General features: G+C 38.5%; 1 protein-coding gene and 1 non-coding gene across 10 annotated transcripts in view; one reads left to right on the forward strand and one right to left on the reverse strand.

Annotated features, from left to right (window-relative positions):
* Tut4 (terminal uridylyl transferase 4) overlaps window positions 1-18,420 on the forward strand; it is a 140,801-nt gene that overhangs the window by 64,767 nt on the left and 57,614 nt on the right. For all 9 annotated transcript variants that reach the window (XR_009377620.1, XR_009377619.1, XM_059254668.1 and 6 more), the window contains exons 14-18: window positions 3,057-3,207; window positions 5,731-5,817; window positions 8,897-9,000; window positions 16,185-16,242; window positions 16,337-16,440. Coding sequence is in view for 7 of the 9 variants with exons in the window: in XM_059254668.1 (XP_059110651.1) it covers window positions 3,057-3,207; window positions 5,731-5,817; window positions 8,897-9,000; window positions 16,185-16,242; window positions 16,337-16,440 (504 nt within the window). In the remaining 2 variants the exon portion in view is untranslated. The remainder of the gene's footprint in view (window positions 1-3,056; window positions 3,208-5,730; window positions 5,818-8,896; window positions 9,001-16,184; window positions 16,243-16,336; window positions 16,441-18,420) is intronic.
* LOC131905392 (U6 spliceosomal RNA) lies at window positions 7,425-7,528 on the reverse strand. The gene has a single exon (XR_009377911.1). It is a non-coding gene; the product is annotated as a U6 spliceosomal RNA (small nuclear RNA).

Here is an 18,420-nt window from a genome sequence, read left to right on the forward strand (position 1 = left end):
GTGTACAAAGTACTATGGGGACTAGAAAATAAGTAATAACTGTTTTGTTAATAAAAGAGTTTTAGCTAAACTGCATTCCTTCAAGTACAGTGTACATTACTAAAATATCTACATCCAGATGACAAAATAATTATTTATACTTAATTGTAAGCATAGTACATTATTGAGGGAAAAATGAACTTGAAAATCACTTACTGTTTTATCAATAATTACTTGTTCACAAGCTTTAAGCTTGTTAACCTATTTACTGAGCAATATTTCTTTTTTAAAAAATCTGTTTTGTTGATACTGGAGAGATGACTAGGTGGTTAAGAAGATCCACTTGTTGGCTTACCTCTCATTTGTCCAGGTCTTCCTCTTCTGACCTCTGTGGGCACTGCAGACATGTGCGCGCGCGCGCGCATGCACACACACACACACACACACACACACACACACACACACACAGGTGCACACACATGCACATAATATAAGATTTTAAAAAATACTATTAAGATAAGATTGGATTTTTAAAAACTATTTTTAAAAACTACTCTAAATATGTGTATGGATATTTTGCCTACATGTATGTTTTTGTACTACTTGCCTGCCAGATGCCCTGAGAGGCTAGAAGAGGATATTGGATCCTTGGGAACTGTAGTTAACAAAGATAGTTGTGAGTTGCCATATGGGTGCTAGGAATTAAATCCAGGATCCTCTGCAAGAGCAGCCAGTGCTCTGAACTGCTAAGGAATCTCTCCAGCCCAGATTAATATTTTAAAAGGCTATAGATATTATACATGCACAACTTTTGATGTGTTAGAGTTAAGTCAACACCAATGAAATCATGACCACTGATAATGCAGCAAATATATCCATCATCTCAAAAAGTCCTTTCTCCGCCTTTTGTTTTGTTTTGTTTTGTTTTGTGGTAACTTTAATGTCTAGCAAGTTTTTAAGACTGTAAAACAGTATTAATCATAGGCATACACAACTGTGGCTTCCCAGAACCTGTATATTTTATATAAATGAAATTTTGTACCTTTGGCTCCACACTTTTTTTTTTTTCCTCCTCTACCCAGGCAGTATTTCTTTATTTTGTATAAGGATACATATGTTGCATATTATCCAGGTCACAGTATTTAGTTGTATAGACTGTTGAAAAGACTAACTAAATGACAGATTGTTAGAAAAACCTCTTAAAGAATTATAGTTTACATTCCTAATAACTCCCTCCCCCAAATTTATACTAAGGTAAGTACCATATCTTCTGTTTTTACTTTACTAATAATCTGTAACATAAAAAAATCCATTGTGACTAGGTGTGCCTGTAATTCCAGCACTTGGAAGAGTAAAACAGGGAAATTGTCAGTTTGAGACCCACTTGGATTACATAGCTAGTAAGACTTTGTCTCAAAAAAACAGAAAATAAAAGCTGATAGGAATTTCTGTAGTACTCTTAATTGCCTTCGAGACAGGGTTTCTCTGTGTAGTTTTGCTGCCTATCCTAGATCTCACTCTGTAGACCAGGCTGGCCTCACAGAGATCCGCCTGGCTCTGTCTCCTGAGTGCTGGGATTAAAGGTGTACGCCGCCACCACCTGGCTTATGGCCACATAATTTTAGTTGTTTTATAACATTATTCCTCTAGAAGTTATGTATATAATCTGATGTTTACTTTTTAAAATTTTACGTGTATTTGAGTATTTTGCCTACATGTGTGTATGTGCACCACATATGTGTTTGGTGCCTAAGGAGGCCAGAAGAGTTTGTCTGTCCCCCTGGAACTAAAGTTACAGATAGTTGTGAGCCGTCTTGTGAGTTTTGAGAATCAAATCCAGGTCCTCTACAAGAGCGGCCAGTGATCTTAAACGTTGAGCCACCTCTCCGGTCCCCTTTGTTGTATAATTTGAATCAAGAGTTTATGGCTATATAAATGTCTAGGCTAACATTGGAGGAATTCTTTTAAGTATACATAATAACAGTGAGGTGTAGCAATCTTCCTTAACCATGTGTGCTTTTTATTTTTAACTCGTTGGCATAAGTATTTACTGTTTGATCCACCTGTCTTGGTGTTCTGCTAGAATATATTTAAAATGATGTCATAGAATTTGGAAATTCAGATAGTAGCTATTAACTACTTCATTATATGGACCTAAGTTTTAGAATTCAGTCTCCAGAGAACAAACCATAATAAAGTTTTACACACTAGCTTGATTGATTCTGAAGACAGAAAATATTTGGAGTGAAATGAAAGATGCAGTTTTAAATTTCTTTATGAATAACTTTATTAGATTTCAGTTAATTAAAAATGCAAGGTAGGAACTGTGGAATGTAGCTTTATTGGTAGAATACTTATATGCATGAGGCCCAGAGTTTGATTTCCAGCACTATATAAACAAAGTGTGGTAGTTCATACTAGTAATCCCAGTGCTCGGGAAACAGAGGCAGGGGGATCAGAAGTTCTTGCTTACCAGTTTGAGGCCAACTTGGGCTACTGAAACCCTGTCTTACAAACCAGATACCTGGGGGCTGGAGAGATGGCTCAGCAGTACACTGGCTGCTTTTTCAGAGGACCTTGGTTCTATTACCACCCTCTGCACAGTAGTTCACTATCATGTGTAACTCCAGTTCCTGGGAATCCAATACCACCTTATGGCCTCGGGGCACCAGAGATGCAAGTGGTGCACAGATACACCTCTAGGCAAAACACCAGTACACCATAAAATAAAGATAAATGTTGGGAGGGAAAAAACCCAGAGAAATAAATACAAGGTATATGTTTCCTTTGGGAGTTGATCAGGCTGTTTGAATTAATGCAAACCTTTTGTATTGCCTGCTAATTCCTATATCTTATATTTCCAGGTAAATTGTTTTTGATGTAATTTTGGTGGGATAGGAAAGTAGTTAAAAATGTTTTTATATTACAAGAATGTTACAAGAATCTCCTGAATGTATAGGTTGTCCGAACTAAGTTAACTGCATAGTGTTTGTTGCTGCTATATTTTTGGAACTGTTAGAAAACAGTGTTGAAATAACTTAAATGTTCATTGGATTTATTTTTAAACCATTATTTAGCCGCCAACAATAGTATGCAGCATCTGCAAAAAGGATGGCCATTCAAAAAACGATTGCCCAGAGGATTTCAGGAAAATTGATCTAAAACCTCTACCACCAATGACAAACCGATTTCGAGAAATACTTGATTTAGTATGTAAAAGATGTTTTGGTAAGTGTTTGGTACTAAAACTGCTGGAAGTAGATTGTTAGGTACTGAAATGTTTTAATTCAAAAACAATTTTCAGTTTTGACTGGGCAGAGGTTCCTTTATTAATAGAAAAGATCAAGCATAGTTATTTACTAAATGCTGAACATATTCAGGGTACTGTGTTAAATGCTAAGGAAAATACAATTGAGTCTACTTTAAGAAACTTAGACTGGATAATTGAGTTATCTAATATTTTAGTTATTAATTCTTTGTGCTTATTGAATTAGGATCATTTAAAGCTAAGTAAAGTTAAAAATTCAACTGGCATATCTTAAGCTTTCAGTAACTATATGAAGCTAGTGTATGGGTACTGCAAGTGTAGGGCCTGTGTGTGATTCACCTTGGTGTTCCTACACTGCACAGGTCTGCCTGTGCCATTGCATGCTTGCTGAGCCAAGCTGTTGTGACTCTGCTGCTTACATCTCTTCCATCACATCCTCAACGCTTTTTCCTACCTCTTTGGTTGTTTTGTTGTTGTTTTTCTATGTGTAACAGTCCTAGCTGTCCTGGAACTTGATCTCTAGACCGGCTGGCCTTGAACTCACAGAGATCCACATGCCTCTGCTTCCCAAGCACTGGGATTAAAGGTGTGCACCAGCACTGCCCAGCTGTTTTTGTTTTTGTTTTATTTTTGAAGCAGGGTTTCTGTAGCCGTGGAACTCACTAGAAGGCTTACATTCATTTTCAAAATTACTTAGGTTCATTATCTTTGTCCTATTCCGTTGAGTGAAGGCTTTTCATATATTCATAAAATAGATTCTTTTGTCACAGTCGGCATTCCATCCTGAGATCCTTTGATCTCATATCATTTTGTAAAATTTGTATACCTTATAACAGTTTTATTAATTTTTTTAGTTTTAGCCTTCAAAGTAGTGGGTTTCTATGGAATCATTATAAATATATATCATTATACTTTGTTTTCATTCACTTTGGTTTACTCTTGGTTCCATGATTTTTGTGTTAGAATTTAATCATGTTAGGCTAAATTTCAGAGGGATCAACTTAAAAGCAAAATAGATTTATTTTGGCTTAGTATTTGAGGGGATTTAGTCTAGGACCTATTGGTTCTTTCACTTTGTGCCTATGATGAAGTGGTACATTGTAGTAGAAGTACATGGTATAGCAAAACCATTCCTCTCAAAGTTGCTATGCAGAAGAGAAGAGGAAGCACGTAGGATTCCAATATTTCTCTTCTTTAAGGACGTGTTCCCTATGATTGGAAGACTTTGAACTATTGTTATACCTCTTAAAGGTTCCATCTCAATAGCATCCTGGTATAGGACCAAATCTCTTTTTAACACATGTACTTAACTAACCCATAACATGTATGTCACCTATCCATGATGAGCATATATAGAATAGTTTCACAGTCCCAAACCAAAAAGAAAACAACTGTATTTCATCTATCCAGTTTCTCTCTCAACTGTAAGTACTCATGTATTTGCTTTTTAAAATTAATATTACTAATTTTAAAATTATTTTATATATATGGGTGTTTTGCCTTCAAGTATGTCTGTACACCACATGTGTAGTGTGCCTTGACCTCAGAGGCCAGAAGAGACTATCGCTGGGCAGTGGTGGCTCGCACCTTTAATCCTAGCACTCAGGAGGCAGAGCCAGGTGGATCTCTGAGTTCGAGGCCTGGTCTACAGAGCAAGATCCAGGACAGGCACCAAAGCTACACAGAGAAACCCTGTCTCGGGGGGTGGGTTGGGGGTGGGTGGGTGTCAGATTCCCCAGAACTGGAGTTACAGACAGTTATGAGCCATCTTTTGGGTGCTGGGGATTGGACCTGGGTCCTGTGGAATAGCACCTAGTGCTCTTAACCACAGAACCATCCCTTTAGCCTAATATATTTCCTTTATAAAGGTAAATATTAATTGTAAAATTAAAGGTGAATATTAATCATAACATTTTTAAGCAAGTTCTTGCATTATTTCTGTTACTATATAGAGTTTTGGGTGTGAGTCTTTGGAGTAGATGGGGTGAGGGAGACTGTTATTAAGATATTTGTGTGATCTTGTTGAGAGTCAAACAGCGAACATTAGAAAATCATATGATAGTCTGTGGCAGGCAATTTGAAATAGTAAAAAATTTAAATCAAGGTGAAATCTCAAAGCTGGAAGGAGGTAGAGTAGTTCATAGGGAAAATGGGAATCTTGACAGGATATTTAAGTGAATGCTTTGTAACTGAACACATTGAGATAGAGGGAAACATGATTGTGGGAAAGGGTTAAATATCTGAAGAAGACAGTATTAATTAGTTTCAAAAGGTAAATGTATTTGTAGATTATAAGGAAAATTATCCTGTATAATATAAATATATTTAAATTTTTTTTATTTTCTGTCCCCTTGCCCTTTCTCTAATATCATTTATGGTTTTAAAGTCATAAGTAGTGAAAATGTTGAGTAAAAATTTTTAGGTTAAAGACCTGAAGGAATTTTTATATTTTGTTTGCACTTTTCTTTCTCTTTTTCATATAGATGAATTGTCACCACCTTGCTCTGAGCAGCACAACAGGGAGCAAATTTTAATTGGCTTGGAAAAGTTTATTCAAAAAGAGTACGATGGTATGTCATAGGCTAAAAGTCGGTGGTGGTGGTTGTTACTGTAATCACATGGTTTTGATTTTGATTGACTTCCAAATGTTTAACTGTTACATGTTAAGTACTGTTCTAGTTTCTGTGGCTGTATTACTTATAAAAGAGAAACTGCTCTCATGAGGAGTATATTTAAGGGAGTAGAGCAGTCAAGTTAAATAAATATAATCAATAAATAGTAAATGCTATTAAAAGTGTGATGGTAAAAGAAGTGATAGATGGTGTAGTCAATCTCTCATGAGATAGCATTTGAGTTGAGTCTGAATAATATGAAGGAACACATTATATGAATTTCCAAGGAGAGAATATTATAGAAAGAAAGGGTGGGTACCGAGTCTTAGATTATGTCTAACATTTTTAAAGACTGATTGGAGGTTCAGTGTGTTTGGAGTGGAATGTGTAAGATATGTTGTAATAGAAAGATGAGGTCATAGAGGTATCCTAAAGATTAGATCATTAGAACCCTTTGGACGTTGGTACAAGGACTTTTGTTTAATTAAAGCTATGTAGAATTTTTAGCATTAAGTGATACCATCTCAGAAAACAGATTATAGCACTTTAAGAGTACAAGCAAGAACATTGCAGAGAACTGTGACATAAGTATAGATGAAGCACAGAAGTGGAGGAGGAGGTAAGTGGTCAGAATTGGGTTACATTTGAGGGTGACAGGAATTGCTAGTGCATGTGTGGTGTAAAGGAAAGAAATACTAAGCATGATCTGAAGGGTTTTGCTCCAAAATAGCAGAGCAATTTTTTAGTGTGAGCATAAAGAATCAAGAGGTCTATGATCAAATATTTTAGAAAAGGGTATTTACAGTAATTTATTTAGAGCATCGGAGATGGCTCACTTGTAAATGTGGTAAGCATGAGGACCTGAGTTTTATTCTCAGAACCAATGTAAAAACATAGAGTGCAAGGGCTGAGATGGCTCAGTGAATGAGAACACTTCCAGAGAACCTGAGTTCAGTTCTCAGTGTCCAGTGGACTTTCCGTAATTCTAGGGACTCAACGCTCTTTTGGTCTCTGCCAGAACTTGCATGCATATGTGCATGCACACCCACACTTACATGTTTGTACACATTTGTAAACTCAGTACTGAGGAGGCAGAGACAGGCCTTCTGTCGCTGGTGCTCCCTGGCCAGCTATCCTATTTGATGAGGTCCAGACCAATCTGAAATCCCCCTTCTCTTTTAGATAAAGCTTATACTCAGTTCTATTTATTTGATTAGGTCCAGACCAATCTGAAATCTCCTTCTCTTTTAGATAAAGCTCCCACTCAATTCTATTTGATCATCATTGCTTCTTTTTATGAATATATTGTATATTTGAAAAACAAAGTCTCATACCTTGAAATACTTTACATTGAGAATACTTTAAAGGATATTTTACTTTAGTAGAATTCAAAGTAAAACTCATAAAAATATGGAACACTTGGACTAGTGAGGTGACTCATTGGGTAAAGGTTCTCAGCCTGGTGACCTGAATTTGATTCTTTAGACAACCAACTTCCATGAATTGTTTTCCGATCTCCACGCATGTGTTGTGGTGCACACACACGTGCACAAATAAAGTTTTAAAAATATATGGAATGCATCACAAATTTTTATGCCATCTTTGCAGAGAGTCCTTGCTAATCTCTATATTGTCCCAGTCTTTGTATATGTGCTGCTGAAGTGAGCACCATAGGTTCTTTTATCCTCTTAGTTATCATTGAAATTTAATCAGTATTACATGGACAGATTTTTCTTTCAAAGTATGGGATTTCTTGTCTATGTAATTAAGGGACAAGGAAATGGCTCAGCAGGTAAAGTCACTTGCCAACAAGTCTGGCAATCTGAGTTCAATCTCTGGGACTAACTCAGTGAAAAGAGAGATCCAACCCACACAAGTTTTCCTCTGTCCACATGTGCATGGTGGCATGCTCCAACTAATAAAACAAATTAATGTAAATGTGTAATTAAACTTTAAATTACAACTTGTTTGAAAAGTGTTATAGAACTCTTAAATGACAAGGCATAACTCTAACATGATTTATATCTAGTGAATTAGAGTGACTATGGGAGGAAAATTGACCCTATATATTGAGGTGATAATTTAAAAGTACTTAAATTGTACATTGAAAGAACTAGTTTACTTTTGAGAGTCGAGTTATTGGCTATTGAGCTTAACCTTTGGTACTGGTGTTGAAGAACAACAGGAAGTGGTAGGTAGTTCAGTTGGAAGAAGCTAAAGGTCTTGGTGATTAGATTATGTAGGTTAAGCAAGGTATTAAGGACCTTATATATTTCTGGTGAGCATCTTAAATAGATAATGATACTGATTGTTGAGAGATGGTGTTTTAATTACTTGTCTCCTTGCTTTGACAAACTACCTGAGAAAAGTAATTTTACAGAAGGATTTATTTTGGCTTATAGTTTCCAGGACTAGGATCCATGATGGTAGCAGGAACAGGAGACAGCTGGTCACAATGTATCCAGTTAGGAAGCAGGAAATAATGAATGCTTGTGTTCAGCTCAATTTCTCCTTTTTATTTAGTCCATGGAATCATATCACCCACATTAAGGGTGGATCTTACCACTTCAATTAACATAATCTTGATACTCTCTCATAAACACGTCTAGAGATTCCCCCCATAAAACTGACAATGAACTTTACCAATCACAGTTGGGATTATAGGAATAATAGAAGGTTTGAGTGAGGTAGATAGTTTAGACATGTTCAGTTTATGATATGTTAAAAAGAAAATGCAGTTAGCTACTTGGGCATAAGAACCTAAGCAAGCCTTTAATCCCAGCACTTGGGAGGCAGAGGGGGGTGGATCTTTGTGAGTTTGAGGCCAGCCTGGTCCACAGAGTGAGTTCTAGGACAGCCAGTGCTACATAGAGAAACCCTATCTCAGAAAACCAAGGGGAAAAAAAGAACCTAAGCAAAAGATCCTAGCTACGGTTGGATGTTTTGGAATTTCTCAGTGTATCACTTTGTGTTAAGCTATTAGTAGATGTTGGATTACTCCTCTAATCTGCTCATTGACTTGTTTTCTCGAGCTTAGAAAAGGCAAGATTGTGTTTATTTGGTTCTTCAAAGAATGGATTTGGATTCCGTGATAGTGATCTGGATATTTGTATGACTCTGGAAGGCCATGAAAATGCAGAGGTAAGAGTTAATATTTGAAGGGATTTGAAAGTTTGTTTTTGTCTAATGGTTACTGTGTTAATTTTGTACATGATACTGATTATACATATTACCATTTTTTGTATCACTGTGTTAGTAGTGTTTGAGATGTAGAAGCATTAGCATTATGGATTTAGAAGATACTCAAACTCTGCTATTGTTGAAATCTGTTAAAAATATTCAGACTTAAAGTAAGTTAATTTACTATTCATCCTTTTTTTTCACTTTTATTGATTTTTTTTTTTTGTATTTCATATCATGCATTCTGATCCTACTTATCTCCACGTCTCCTCACATCTGCCCTCTGCACTTAGAACCTCCCCACCAAATCAAAACCAAATTTAAAAGAAAACCCAAAAACCAAACAAAACAAAGAAACAAAAAAGAAGAAGAATCTTGTTGTGGAAGCTGTAGTGTAGCTCTTTGAGTCACACAGTTTACCCTTTATCCATTTATCTTTGCTTGCAAGTGTTCATTGTCACAAGTCAGGCTTGAGGCCTCGGGTTTGTGTTACACCACCTATAATGGGCTCTCCCTGGGGCTCCTCTTGGACATCCTGTTGTGGTTCTGTGTCATGGAGATCCTGCTATTTTGGATCTGTTGGTTCGTGGTTATTAGTTGTTTTGGGTATTTGGGGCGGGGGGGGGGGGGGAGGGGGGGTGGGGCGCAGAGCGCACCACTCAACTCCCAAACAAATCACACTTGGAAGCTTATTCTTCTTATAAGTGCCTGGCCTTAGCTTGGCTTAGTTTCTTGCCAGCTTTCCTTAACTTATTCTGACTACCTTTTGCATCTGGGTTTTTCCCGTTCTCTAACTTCTGTAAATCTTACTCTTTCTCTGTGGCTTGCTGTGTAGCTGGGTGGCTGGCCCCTGGAGTCCTCTTCCTTCTCTGGCTCCTCTCTCCCTTCTCCCAGATTTCTCCCTCTATATATTCTCTCTGCCTGCCAGCCCCTCCTGTCCTTTCTCCTGCCTTGACAGGCACAGTAACGCAGCTTCACAGAGTTAAACAAATGCAACGTAAGCAAAAGTAACACACCTTAAAATAATATTCTACTACAGTTCATCCCCTTCACATGCTCCAAAAGTTCATAGATTTGATGGAGGTTGGGGTGGGCAAACTCATAACCTGGTTCTGCACCTGGGTGGTATCTGGGTTGGTCAGCCCACCAACTTCTCATCATCACTACCCAGGTGAGCTCTCCAGAAATGCTTTGGCTAGCTCATCCAGTGCAGCCTACAGCTAGGAATTGGGCCAGTTCTCCTCTCTGGTCCTCAGATCCAGGTCCCCCACATTAACATCACCAGAGCCAACTCTACTGTTTTGTCCAGGCAAGGTGCAAGGCCCTCTGTCCTGATTGCTGTAGGGGGAATATGAGGGTAGGGCGTGCAAGGAGGTTAGTTCTCCTGCTCTCATGCCCTTAGGGTTAGCTCATTTTCTTGTCCATCCCTGTCCCATTCCCCCTAACAGGGTCAACTCTAGTGTGCTGCCCAGGCAGGGTGCAGGGCCCACTCTCCTTTGTACTGCAGCTAGTTTTCTCACTCTCAGGACCCCAGTGCCAGCTTTCTTGCCTGCCACAGATAAGGGCCACAGTGGGGAGGGCATCTTTCCCTCAGCCATGCCACTGAATAGCAGATGAGGTAGGGCAGGGTCAACTCTAGTGTGCTGCCCAGGTGAGGTGCATGCCTGTGGTGAGGGATGGGGGCCATCTTTTCCTAGTGCTGGCAAGCTCTCCCCTGAGGGGTAGGGACAGCTTGCTTGCTGCAGTATCCAGCAAGGGTCAGGGGCAGCCATCCCAGGGCCAGTGAAGGGCAGGGATGGTGCAGCACAGCATGGTTCCAATGACCTCCATGCTAACAGTCCGTGGATATCACTACAGACCCCAGTTGCAGCAGGACCAGGACCCAGACGTGGCCCTGCAGCAGCTTAGGCCCAGATACCACCATGGTCCTGGTGGCAGCACAGTCCACCCAGATCAGCACAGCCGCTGTGGCGGTTTGGCCTTTGGGTACCAGACCCCAGGCATCCACAGAGACTTTGGTGGCAACCACGGTCACCACCCTAGACCCCAGCCACCGTGGGGCCATGGACCCAGACATGCATATTCATCCTGTTTTAATGTAACAGCTAGGTCTTTGAAACTTTCAAGAGTCTAATAATGAATTGGATGAAAAAGTTAGCTAACCACAAGTTGAAATTTTTTCATTAGACCCAATGAGAAGCTGTTACTTGTATTTGGTTGTAAGCATTGATCTTGATTACTCTGTTTCTTTTTTATACTCTCTCTCACTCTGTTAGTATTCTGTAAGTAGAAAATACAGGCAGTCGTCTAATTTATAAATGGATTACATTCTAAAAATTAATTGTAATTTTAGGGTGGTAACATCTTTTCCATAGAACCAATGTTAAAATGACTGAAGGTTAGAAATTTTACTTTGGATGGGAGGGGAAACTAACATTTATTGAGTTGCTGTATACACTTACACATGCTGTATTCTTTTTCATTCTTAACCCATTTTGAGGTAGTTATTAATTACCCCATTTTCAAAATGAGGAGATTGAAGCTTCGAAAGATAAGCCAGGGCCTGTAGAGATAGTACAGTAGGTAAAGATGGTTGTTTCCAAGCCTGATAACCGAAGTTTGATCCTGGGATCCACGTGGTGGAAGGAGAGAGAACTAGCTCAGCAAGTTGTCCTCTGACCTCCCTGTGTGCTGTGGTGCTCCTTCTTCCTTCATACAAGTAAATAAATAAATAAATGGTACCCCTTCCCCCCAAAAAAGACAAATTGACTTATTTAACCACACCTCACTCACCTTGTACATGTTGAAGCCAGCATTTGTGTCTAGGGTTGTGTGGTTCCTGCTCTTCATGTTATATCTTACTGCCGCTCCGTAATTATTTTTTTAGCCCATAATGTAACCGACTATAGTATTAATGATAATGTAGAATCAAACCTCTATTTATGAAGTTGAAAGCTCTCTAAATAATCTTGATATATAAGGAGACAATGTAGAATCAAACCTCTACTTTATGAAGTTGAAAGCTCTCTAAATAATCTTGATATATAAGGAGACATTTTGCCGGGCGATGGTGGCGCACGCCTTTAATCCCAGCACTCGGGAGGCAGAGCCAGGCGGATCTCTGTGAGTTCGAGGCCAGCCTGGTCTCCAAAGCGAGTTCCAGGAAAGGCGCAAAGCTACACAGAGAAACCCTGTCTCGAAAAACCAAAAAAAAAGACATTTTTCCCAGTACAATCTCAGCAGTGGGGTTATGGTCATGCTTTTCTTCTTTGTGTTCCCAACTTTGTTCATGTGAATGAGAGTGTCCCAACTCTAGTGAAGGAGACTGACTGGGTAGGGGAGAAGTGTTTCAGTCCATTGTTAGAGCATAGAGGAGGAATGGATGGACACTTGTAGAGATTTTTCACCAATGTATCTATTGGTTTTTTTTTTTTTTATCAATAATCATGTATGTCTCAGATAAAACTCATTGGCTCCATCTATTTATTTTAGTTTTGTTTTTATCTGTGTTGTGCAGTGCTGTTCTGTGCTGTATGTACTGTGCTATGCTACATTATCACAGGGTGTCATGTAACCCAGTCTGGCCTAGAGCTTCTCACTCTCTTGACTCCTAATCCCAAGTGTTCCTATAGATGGAACCCAGAGCCTTGTGTATGCTAGTCAAGCATTCTGTAACTGAGACATATTCCCAACCCTGCTGTTCGTATTTATGTTTCAAAGTCAGGTACCATTTGTAAGGTTGGAACAAGGTCAAGCTTTTTGGCACCTGTAGTGGTACCAGTGTATCTTCTGTTAGAAAATAATTCACAAGCTGGAGAAATGGCTCATCACTTAAAAGTGTATTACTTACTCATCCAGAGGACCCAAGTTTGATTCTCAGCACCCAAGTCAGGCAGCTCAAAAGCTACCTGTAATTCCAGTTCCAGAAGATTGGAGGCCTTGAGCCTCCTTGGGCACCCACTCATGTAGTGCGAGCGTGTGTGTGTGTGTGTGTGTGTGTGTGTGTGTGTGTGTGTGTGCATGCGTGCATGCATGCACACATAAATTCCCATATACACATAGTTAATTTTTTTTTGTTTTTTTTTCAAGACAGGGTTTCTCTGTGTAGCTTTGTGCCTTTCCTGGAACTCGCTTTGTAGACCAGGCTGGCCTTGAACTCACAGAGATCCGCCTGCCTCTGCCTCCTGAGTGCTGGGATTAAAGGCTTGCGCCATCATTGCCCGGCTTTTTTAAAGGAAATAATCCAGCAGAATAGTGTAGCTTTGTGTTCCTGAGGCAGTTCTTCCAGAAGGTGATTTTAAAATTTGTAGGCCTAAAGTAAAGATGGCGGTGATGTCTGGTACATCATTTTTTCTCACTCTAAGAAATCGATCACCATAAAAAAAATTTTTTTTTTAAGTTTTATTTATTTCATATACAGTGTTCCATCTACATGTATGCCTGTGTGCCAGAAGAGGGCACCATATCTTATTGTAGATGGTTGTGAGCCACTATTTGGTTGCTGGGAATTGAACTCAGGAACTCCGGGAGAGCAACCAGTGCTCTTAACCTCTGAGCCATCTCTTCAGCCCCAAATTTTTAAAATTTTATTTATCATCATCATTTTGTGTGTGTGTGTGTGTGTGTGTGTGTGTGTGTGTGTGTGTCCACACACGCGCGCATATGCATATAGATGTATTCACAGCCGCCTGTGCCTGTGCCTGAGTCATGAGAAGTGTGTAGAGGTCAGAGGATAACCCTCTGGGAGTCAGTTCTCTTTCTGCTGTGGGTTCAAGGGATTGAACTCAGGTCATCAATTTTCATGGCCATTTTACAAGCTCGTGTTTCCTTGTTTTATAAAGAAACTGAATCCCATCACTCTGGGTAAGAGTTGGATCTCTGTGAGTTTTGGCCAGCCAAGGCTACACAGAGCAACCTTGTTGCCACCATTTCCCCCTTCCTCAAAAAGAAACTAGCTGAAGAGTTGTAAATACTGTCTCTTTATTTAAATTCTCAACTATGTGGAAGGGTGTTGTCCTTCTCTATTTTGAAGAGCAAAAACTGATGGAGCAGGAAAGAGAGATTTAGATATATTCTTTATTAACTTTAATATTTAGATTTGAATTAGATATAGGGAAGTTGAGACAATTAAAAAGAATAAAATATTTTATTCCAGAAGAGCTATAATTAACTCTTTAGTAAAAGAGTTTATCATAATTGTATATTTTACACAGTAAAGAGCAGTTACTTCTCCTTTTTAGTGTATGTGAATTAGTAACTGATGATTCTTTTGAAATCCCCAAATTTACCTGCATTGGTGCTTTCTTTCTTGTAATAAAGGAATATATAAGTTGAATATATTAAAAAGTGGTTTGATAATGACAGTTGGGATTGATTTTTTTTTTCTAATGCTCTTTAGCTTAATACAGTTAATTTATAAAGCCATTATTCTCTGTTCTCTATTTTGATTTTCATTGCCATATCAATTTTGCTGTCTCTGCTTTTTTTGTTTGTTTGTTTTTTGTTTTTTGAGACAGGGTTTCTCTGTGTAGCTTTGCACCTTTCCTGGAACTCACTCTGTAGACCAGGCTGGCCTTGAACTCACAGAGAGCCACTTGGCTCTGCCTCCCGAGTGCTGGGATTAAAGGTGTGTGCCACCACCGCCCGGCTTTTTTTTTTTTTTTTTTTTTTTTTTGCTGTCTCTGCTTTTTTAAAAATAACATTGAAATTTGCAGAAGAATGAACTTCCTTTAGGAAGTTGGTGCTGTAGTAATAGGATTATGTTTTTGTACCTCATCAACATAATAATAGAAGCCAGACATGGTGACACAGGTCTTTAAAGGGGGAGGGGGGCAAGGTGGCAGCAGGGGTAGAGACAGAAGGTGTTCTGTGTTCAAGGCTAGCTAGCCTGGTCTACATAGAGAGTTACAGGATAGCCAGAGCTATAGAGACCCTGTTTCAAAAAAACCAAAATGAGAAAAACAAGCAAAACTAATACCAGAAACACCACATCATCATTTAAAAAAAAAAAAAAAAAGGTCGAAAACTTCAAGTGCATTTCTTGCATCAGACTTGATGGTGCTTTTGGGGTTTTGTTTTTGTTTAGTTTTTGGAGACAGGGTTTTTCTGTGTAACAGTCCTGGATGTCCTGGAACTATCTGAAGACCAGGCTGGCCTCAAACTCACAGAGATCTGCGTGCCTTTGCCTCCTGAGTGCTGGGATTAAAGGCATGTGCCATCACCTCTGGGCTACTGAATGCTTTTTAATAGGTTTTATGTAATTTTCCGGTAACTCTGTAGGTCAGAAACTTACGATTATTTTGACTTTATAGAATAGTAGTATGAAGCTTGGAGGTGTTAAGAATCAGTCATGAAAACAGTTAATACTTACTTCAAAATTTGAGTCTGAGTCTTTCTAAATTGTGTGCCTGTGTTCTTTATCATTACAGTGTTTTGCCCTCACTAAACCTATCTTTAATTTCATTCAGTAAGTTTCAGCAGAAATGGCATCTTCCAGGTCTTGAAACTACACCAGTCGTGTTTTATATAGAGAATGATCTACAATAGCTGTACTTTTTTCTTTTTTTTTTTTTTTTAAATGAGCGAGTTCATTGAATATATAGTACCAGGACTAAAACAGTAAAACAGTAAGTAAACTGACTAAATGTTCTGCTTGGGATCCTCTTGTTCAAAGGGTCTTGCTGTTTTGTTACCTGGGCTTCTCTGGTGGTTTCTGTTAGATTATGTGTCTAATCTAACACTCTTATTATTTATTACTGCTTACTGTTTTATTCTTTTACTCCCACTTACTACATTCTTAATAAATTCCCCCATTCAAAACCAAAAGAATGGATATCATAGATAATTTTCTGTAAAAACAGATTCACATATTGAAAACCATTCTGCTTTCTTCATGCTTTTCAGACTTCAATGTGTGAATAACCTTGGGATCTTCCTAGAATACTTATTAGAAAGGCCTGAGAGTCTGCATTTCTGCCAGGTTCCAGGTTTATGTTGATGATGGGGGTCTTTGAACTGTTACTTGGTAAACAAGGTTATACAACTCATTATGATTAGAAATTTTAAGTACCAGTATTAAATGCTTTGGTTACAGTAGAATTTACAGTAGGTCAAATTGAACCCTACTTTCTCATTTATTTTTCCAGAAATTAAACTGTAAGGAAATAATTGAAAATTTGGCAAAAATTCTTAAGAGGCATCCAGGTAAAATTTTGTATCTTATCTTTATGACAAAAAGTACTTTTTAGCATTATAGAAAGTATTTAACTTGATTAAGTTTTTGTTCCCTCACCCTCAGGTTTAAGAAACATTCTGCCTATAACTACTGCCAAAGTGCCTATCGTAAAATTTGAACACCGACGAAGTGGACTAGAAGGTGATATCAGTCTATATAACACATTGGTAAGATTTCCTTTATAGGCTCAGCAATCATTGTACTTTTTACTTCTATATTTTAAATATATTTTTGATATGAAAATATAACTACATTCCTTTCTCTCTTCCCTTTCCTCCCACACTTCCCACGCACCCCCATGTTCTTTCCACAAATTGATGGCATCTATTTGTTTAATTATTATGTATGTATATGTTTGTATATATGTATTATGTATATGTGTATGTATATTCCTAAATATATAAATATAACCTGCTCAGTTTTATATAAATATATAAAGCTTACAAGTTACTTACTTGTATGTATATGATTTCAGAGCTGATCACTTGGGATTAGATAACCAATCAGCATGCTCTTCCCTGGGGAAGACTGTTTCTCCTGCTCTCAGTGTTCCTTAGTTGTCATTATTTTTTTCTAGGATAGGTCCCGTGAGATTTCCTCTTTCATTTTAGGGTATTTATTGGTGTAGTCCTTGTTTTCAGATCTTGTTTAGGCAGCCATGTTGTTGAGACTTCATAGGTTTTGCTTCTCAGAAATTTCTAGCAAATGTCCTGCTCCTGTGGCTCTTAAAATCTTCCTGTCTCCTCTTCTGCTATGATTTCTGAGCCTTAGGTTCAGGAGTTGTGTTTAGGTGGATCAGTTAGGGCTGGGCTTCATTCACTTGGTTACTTGTTCTTTGCATTTGATTGGTGGTGATTTTCTGGAATGATTTCCATTTGTTACACAGAGACGTTTCTTTGATGAGTGAGTCTTATACCTTCTCTGAGCAGAAGGATATTTAGCGTGTAGATCTATGAATTCACTGACCCCTGATTGTTGACTAAGTTTCCAGTACCAGGCATGATTTCCTTCTTGTTGAGCTGGCCTTAAGTCTAATTAGAGAGACATTGGTTACTGCCAAGGTAGTAGCCAAGGTATGTGCACAATTGCACCTTTGCTAAGTCTTCTTGCTTGCCATTGCTTTAGTTCATCGGCATCATAACTGAATAGGAATATTGGTTACTTCCCTCTCTTGGAAGCTTGCGTGGAGTCTTCTCGTATGAAAGCTAGTCCTCAGTGAAGAGGCTTTCAGGTTAGAACTAGATTGGATCCTTTAAGTCATGTTTCAGAATAACATGATGTCTTGCTTTTTGTTTTTGATTTTGGAGACTGGGTTTCTCTGTGTAACAGTCCTGGCTGTCCTGGAACTAGCCTTGTAGACCAAGCTGGTCTGGAACTCACAGAGATCCTTCTGCCTCTGCCTCTTGAGTGCTGGGATTAAAGGTATGTGCCACCCCCACCCCCTCCAGCCCTGGCAGAACATGATGTCTTAAGCAATAGGAAGTTACTGTCAACCTCTGGGAGGCAACCAAGGGCAACAATAGCCTGTATTTTGGAAGTCTCTGGATAACCCTGACTCAATAAGGAGCTTCTCATGTCTACTGTAGGTTTTTTCTTAAGTCTGTGGCTTTTGAAGGGAACATTTTCAGCCCAGATAGGGAAATTTTATTTAACTATGTATGTATATGTAATTTTAGATAATAACATGATTCCTTATGACCTTTTTAGACATCCTGAATGTTAGTTTATTCTCCTCCTTCCTTCTGAATTAGTGTCCCTCCCGTTCTGTAATTAAAATGCCTTCATCAATTTTTTTCAAAATCACTTGTACCCTGTTACTCCTCTCTATTGCTACTCTCTTTTTCCCCATGGTCCCTTTTACTTTTCTGGCTTCTTTAGTTACTTCAGATTGTATACTCCCATCTGAAGATTCGTGCCTAGGAAACTCCAGATGGGAGAGAACATGATGTGTTTATCTTTGTGGATCTGGGTTACTTCACTCAATGTGAATTTTTTTTTCTTCCCAGTCCCATCCATTTACCTGCACATTCATGATTTCATTTTTCTTTACAGCTGAATAGTAGTACCTAGTGTATATGTACCACATTATCCATTCATCAGTTGAAGGGCGTTTTTGTAGCTTCTATGTCTCATCTAGTATGCATAGA

Source organism: Peromyscus eremicus, chromosome 2, assembly GCF_949786415.1.
Source record: "Peromyscus eremicus chromosome 2, PerEre_H2_v1, whole genome shotgun sequence".
NCBI classification, from domain to species: domain Eukaryota; kingdom Metazoa; phylum Chordata; class Mammalia; order Rodentia; family Cricetidae; genus Peromyscus; species Peromyscus eremicus.